Below are 6,000 nucleotides of genomic sequence, written 5' to 3' on the forward strand. Positions count from 1 at the left end.
GGAGCTAACTTTTTCTGGTTTACTTAGTGTCCTCATAGTGGCAGCAGCATAACACCCACTGTCTCTGTGTCCCCCGATGAATGGCTCAGAGAAAAGGATTTTACGGTGAGTACACAAAAATCCCTATTTTCTTTCTTTTTAGACGAGTTGATGAAAAAGGCTTTCAGCAGCTCTGCTTTCCAGCCAAATATGTTCATAACCACTCTGCTTGTCAGAATGGGACTTCTCAAGGTATGACCACTTTTACAACTGGATTTTGTGGTGAAAAATTACAATCTATAGGCTGATTACCTTCCTGCTGTACCTAGGTGGTCAGGTGGTCTTTTATTTTGTAAAAAAAAAATGCAGTGTTTTTTTTTTTTTTTTTTTTTTTGTACTGGACGCTTGAATTTTTTTTCCAATATGGGGCATATTAGGGGAAGACTTGAATTACAGTGACCATTTTTCCAGCTAAGGGTGTGATGGTGTGCTAAAATTAATATTTATTAAAGCAGCGCTTGTGTGTTTTATAAAAGATTCAACTTGTGATTACAGCAGTCCATTAACTCATGGAATTAGTCTTTGCATTGTAAAAAGAGATGACCATAGGAGATTATGTATGGGAGAGAGGCATGGTGAGTGTAAGGGGATTTAAGAGCATTGCATGCTTGGGTTAGTTTTTTATAGGAAGACTACTAACTTTTCAGCATATTTTAGGATTGTGGGAAGGATTTTACATCTTGCATTCACATGCTTTTTATCTATTTGTAGAGTGAAGAGAAGATTAAGACCCTCCCACACTTGTATGGACCGTTGCTGTCTTTAAATCATATTGTTCAGCAGGATTATTTCCAGAAGTCACTCATTCCTATTGTACTGGCTTTTATTTCTAAGTAAGTATGCGATAATTCTCTAAAAGGCGCAGCCTAGTTTGCAGTGTTTTTCTTTAACCCCTTTCCAACATAGGACTTACAGTTGCATCATATGCCGGGTTCCCAGCTTTGATGCAGGCTCACAAGCCGAGCCTGCATCTTTCAAGGCAGGTGATGTCACTGATATTCCACTATCATCTGTCTCTAGCAGCCATGAGTGGAGCAGAGCTCGTCCCGTGGCTGTTACCTGATAAATGCCTCTGGCAATCTGATAGCGGCATTTAATGTGCGTCAGCAGGGGGTTGGGAGGGACACGTCGTTCTATGCGCACGTGACATGATCGTGGGATGCCGATGAGTTGCCATGACAGCTGGGGGTATGCTGAAGACCTTTGTGCTTGTCACGACTGTGACTTCATAGATTATGCCCCCATAAAATGCCCCATGTGCAGCTCCATAGATTATGCCCCCATAAAATGCTCCATAGAATAGGCCCCATATGCTGCCGCCGCTGCTGCTAATAAAAAAAAAAAAACAAAAAAAAAAAACTACATGCTCACCTCTTCGTCGCTGGGGGGCCAGGTGCCGGGGCCCTGAGCAGGCGGGGACAGGTGCCGGTGTCGCTGCTGGCTCAGGACCCCGGCACTGGCGACATTCACCTGTCCCCGCTCCATCGCTGTGCCCGCGCTCTCTTCCGGGTCTTCTGTCAGTGACTGTTCAGGCAGAGGGCGCAGCGTGCACCTACTACGTCACCGCGCCCTCTGACCTGAACATCACAGCCAGAGGATGCGGAGGACAGCGATGGACCAGGGACAGGTGAATATCGCATATACTTACCCCCTCCTGGCGCGGTTTCTGCAGCCCCGCTTCTCCCGGTCTCTGGCTCCTTCAGCGGTCATGTGCGCATATTCATATCTTTAATGAGCGGTACTACGTGACTGCTGAAGGAAGGAGCCTGAGACCGGGAGAAGCGGGGGGCTGCAGAGACACTTCGGTGTGGGGGGGGTGAGTATGATCTGGCTCCCCCTCCCACGCCGACCCCCGGTTTATGACTCGCATATAAGCAGAGAGAGGGACTTTCAGCCCCAAAAAAATGGGCTGAAAAATCTCGGCTTATACGCGAGTATATACGGTATGCTTGGAGCTCAATAGAAGTTGGATTAAAATTAAAAAATATATATATATAATGGGATTCAAAATTTCAACTTATCCCACGAAAAACTAGCCTCTCCTATGGTGTGGATGGAAAAATAAAAAGGATATGGCTCTTGGAGGAGCGGAAAATGGAAATTGGGCATGGCAAGAAGGGGTTAACAAGTAACTACACTTTTTTTCATTAAAATGCTGCAAAAATTTCTCGTGTTTGATTGCACATCTTATTAGAGAGAAATACTTAGTTCCCCACATTTATCAGTCACTTTTTACTCACAAATTGCACGTAATTTGTCTCCAGTGAGGGATCAGGTTACACCTACTGTTATAAAACTATGTACAAGGGAAAAACTGATCAGGCTGCTAGCATGGCACAAGTGGAGTGTTGAAATGGACATGTGAGCAGGGCCTGAGTTAAATGTTTACAAAAAATGTGCTCTGTATTTAGCTATATAAATTAATCTCTTTCTATTTCTTTGCAGGCCAAATCATGCACTAGAATCCCAACCTCAAGCCCGGCACATTCTCATGCAAACTCTGCATATGCTGTAACACTTCCAGCGTTATTGGACTATGATGGTTTAAGTCTCAAATGTCTGGCTGTCAGAAAAAGAGGGATAATTATATACTGTGCTGAGACTTGCGCCCACATAGAGAGTCAAATGTTTTTTTGCCCTCATCTACAGCCCCTTTTTCCAGTCTTTGTTTACACATGAATAAGAGTTTGTTTCCTACCTCCAGATAACATGGTCTGAATCTCGGGATAAAAAAGTCTAAAACTTTGCTGCATATAAAAGTAAAAGCAGAAAAACATTTGTATGGTGTGTTTGCTCCATTGCAATGATTCATTTAAAGCTCATGCCAGAATATTTAATACTTCCTATTTGGCCATAGACTGGAATGTGGCGCATCACTAATTAATTGTCTTAATGATGGAAGTAGCGAGTCCATTGAATTCCTGGTATGTGTTAAGAAAGTGGATATATTATTTCTCTACCAGTTATTTGAGTAATTGAGAAAACCGAAACTATTGAATATCATTTTTATGCATAAAGTATATGTAAAACTAAGGCCTGCAAATTTAGGCATAGGTAAAGCCCTTGATCTCAAGAAATGTGCACAGAATCCTTTGTAAATACATGTTTATTCATGTTACAATATTTCCTTACTCTTGTAGAGCTAAAACATTTTTAAAGTATTTGCTTTTGACAATAGGAAGCTTATTAATTTGTCTGTCTCTTTGGGAGTGTGATACTGAGATTGGCGTGGATTGCTGTAATTTTTTTTTTTTTTAATTTAAGCTGCGTCAAAGTGTCATATTAACACAAAATGTAATTCTGCCGGATAGGAAACATTCAAGCAAATTTGTGTAAAAACGTCCAGGAAAACTGAAGAGAAAATATTTCAACTCTTAATTTGATCCCACTGGCTCATCAAGCCTTTTGTCTGAGAGATTTGCTAATTCTAGTGTTCTGGCGTTCATTAGAGGTGCAAGGTCCTATTGTACTCCACAGTCTAGGAGTCCGTCTGTGCACCGACTGGTCACGGTCTCTCGAACCGAGCGGGACAGCCTCCTAGAAATATGTGAAGCTGTTGCACTTTGGTCAGGAGAGCCATGGCTCGTCTGTAGATTTGCACGTATGGCTGCATGAATTCTACTTGTTCCAGTGTATGAAACATTTGAGTTATTTAAGTAGGAGGCTTGGGATTATTTGTTGCGTCTAGAAAACGTAGGAACAATTTTGTTTTGGGATTCAGAAGCCTTATTGACCTGTCATTGTATGCTGCATTACAGTCGTACAATTGCTTGACTATGAGTCACAAACTTAATAGGAGTGCCCAGTAGTCAAAAAACAAGCCTGTATTTGTGATTCGAGCACCTTACTACAGGAATCTGTGTATTCTCTACTACCGGCTCCCATTTGACTGACTGGTACCTGATATTTTGTTCACTTGTGCTTAACAGTAAAATATCAATCTTGACTGGTGAAATAAAGTGATCCTATCTTCTAAGTGGACTTTGTTTTCATTGATGTTTTAAAAAATTGGATTCATATTATATTGGCTTTAGGTTGCTCCTACTAAGTGATAGACGTAGTGTCTATCAGAGAGCTGCTGCTGCGTGAGCCATCTTGGAGGAGGAATTTTTTTCTCCAGCAAGATAGCGCCACCTGCGCAATAGCAGCTATCGGATCTATATACCCTGATAGCTGCTACTGCGCAGGTGCCATTTTCAAATTGATTTTCTTTTGCTGAATAAAAATTCTTAATAAATATAATTCTGGATTAATTATTCAACGGCTCATATACAAAAAAATCAATCCTTAAAAGATACTTTATTGACCAATCATTAAAAAGTTTTCAAAACTTCAAAAAACAGGCAAACAAAAATAGGCTTATTGCTGATTTTCAAGATCCAGCCACAAACACTAGAGAGTCGTTCCAATGTCAGGTAGAGGGTCACAAACCTATTTGTCCCTATAGGGCCCTATATCTCTCTCCTACCTGACAGCGGAGGTTGGCACCCTCTTGATACGCAAATGGCGCCCCCGCTCCTCGGCGGCTCTCCCTAATCACCCTGTTGACTCCTATGTAAATAACATCAGCTTGGAGTACAACAGAATAACTGCTGAATAACATCAAGAATAGTTATTACTAAGACACTAAACATGCCATTATGCTGCAGTACTGGGGCCACGGCTGCGTGGTGTTTTTTTTTCCTTCAGTATGTACAGGGATTCAATATGCAAACTAATGGGCAGGTCAGTGAGGCATCAGTGACTTGTCAGCAGTCTGCATTATGAATATATAATCGGAGCACAACATTACGCCCCCCCTCCAGGCCTGCCCAGAGCACGAGCATATCATTAATACAAAACTGAAAATAAATATTAAATAACAACCACAAGATGGATTTCATCAACTAAGATATCATTTTAATCAATATAACGTCGCTGACCTGACACTGTCTGTAAGTTGCTGTGCGCAATCCTGCTGACAGGTTCGCCTTTAATCAGTTTTAGCTTAGTGTCAGTAGGAGGTGGATACAGAGCTGCGCTCAGCCCCGTTTCTACCTTTTTAGGTTTTATTCTTTTTATTTATCTCTATTTTTCCGGTCCAGCTTGTGCTTCTGGGTGACTGAGTGTCACTTTGTGCTCCCCCTAGAGACAGTGTGGAACTGTTCACTGTTCTACCCTCTCCTGTCTACCAGGCAGGCGCCTATCATCCCTGAACGCAACATGAGAGTTTGGGGCATCCGCAGTGAGGGACATGCGGACTGATCCTTAAAACTACACCCTGGCCCACTCTCCTTCCAGAATCAGTCGTCCAGGGTGGGAAGATGGATCCATTATCTACTAGCAGCATGTCCTTGATACCAGTCGTCGGAAGATCAGCGCTGGTCCAGGTCCTTTTTTGATGTCGTCAGTCTAAAGGATTTGGGATCTTCAAGACAGATATCCACGACAGTGAGGGGGCTCTATAAAAAAAAAAAATTACCGTAAATCATAGTTTTTAGAGAGCATTCAATATCCATCTGAAAAAGCCCATTATTGTGTCCCCTTTCCGCGCTCACCCTCATCCCCCTGTGGCAATTGCATACAATTTTCACATCCAGACACACCCTCAGGCAATCGGCTCCACATTGAGGACAACACTGCACGACTTCTCTTGACGCCGCCTCCTTGCCAGCTTCAGCGAGCAGCAACTCTGGACATTTTTTTTTACACCGCCCACCATGCTCTGTGCCATCTTCCATACCGGACTGATCACCGCAGCAGCCCTACTGTCCTTGCAGTGCAGCCTCAGCATTGTGTCTCCACATCCCCCAGGGTACCAATAAGCTATGCCACTGGCGGGCGGCTCTCCTCTCCAGCACAAGTACACCTTGGCACATTTTCTGTCATCTCTCTATAGCTAACATTAGGGAGCCTCACTCCCATCCTTCCCCTATTGTCCTTCACTTTGCATGTTCTCCCTGTAATTAAAAATTTCCCTCC

The 6,000-nt window shown here is 42.9% G+C and overlaps 1 protein-coding gene across 3 annotated transcripts in view; it reads left to right on the forward strand.

Annotated features, from left to right (window-relative positions):
• RANGAP1 (Ran GTPase activating protein 1) overlaps nt 1-4,015 on the forward strand; it is a 42,126-nt gene extending 38,111 nt beyond the window's left edge. For 2 of the 3 annotated variants that reach the window (XM_073549561.1, XM_073549562.1), the window contains exons 14-16: nt 143-231; nt 751-872; nt 2,485-4,015. In XM_073549561.1, the coding sequence (XP_073405662.1) occupies nt 143-231; nt 751-872; nt 2,485-2,554 (281 nt within the window). In that variant the 3' untranslated portion in view covers nt 2,555-4,015. Of the gene's footprint in view, nt 1-142; nt 232-750; nt 873-2,484 lie in introns of those variants that run through there. The other variant, XM_073549563.1, reaches the window with a different exon arrangement.
• Nucleotides 4,016-6,000: the final 1,985 nt, after the last annotated feature.

This window comes from Dendrobates tinctorius, unplaced genomic scaffold (genome assembly GCF_039654945.1).
Source record: "Dendrobates tinctorius isolate UK_male_01 unplaced genomic scaffold, ASM3965494v1 ptg000159l, whole genome shotgun sequence".
NCBI classification, from domain to species: Eukaryota; Metazoa; Chordata; class Amphibia; order Anura; family Dendrobatidae; genus Dendrobates; species Dendrobates tinctorius.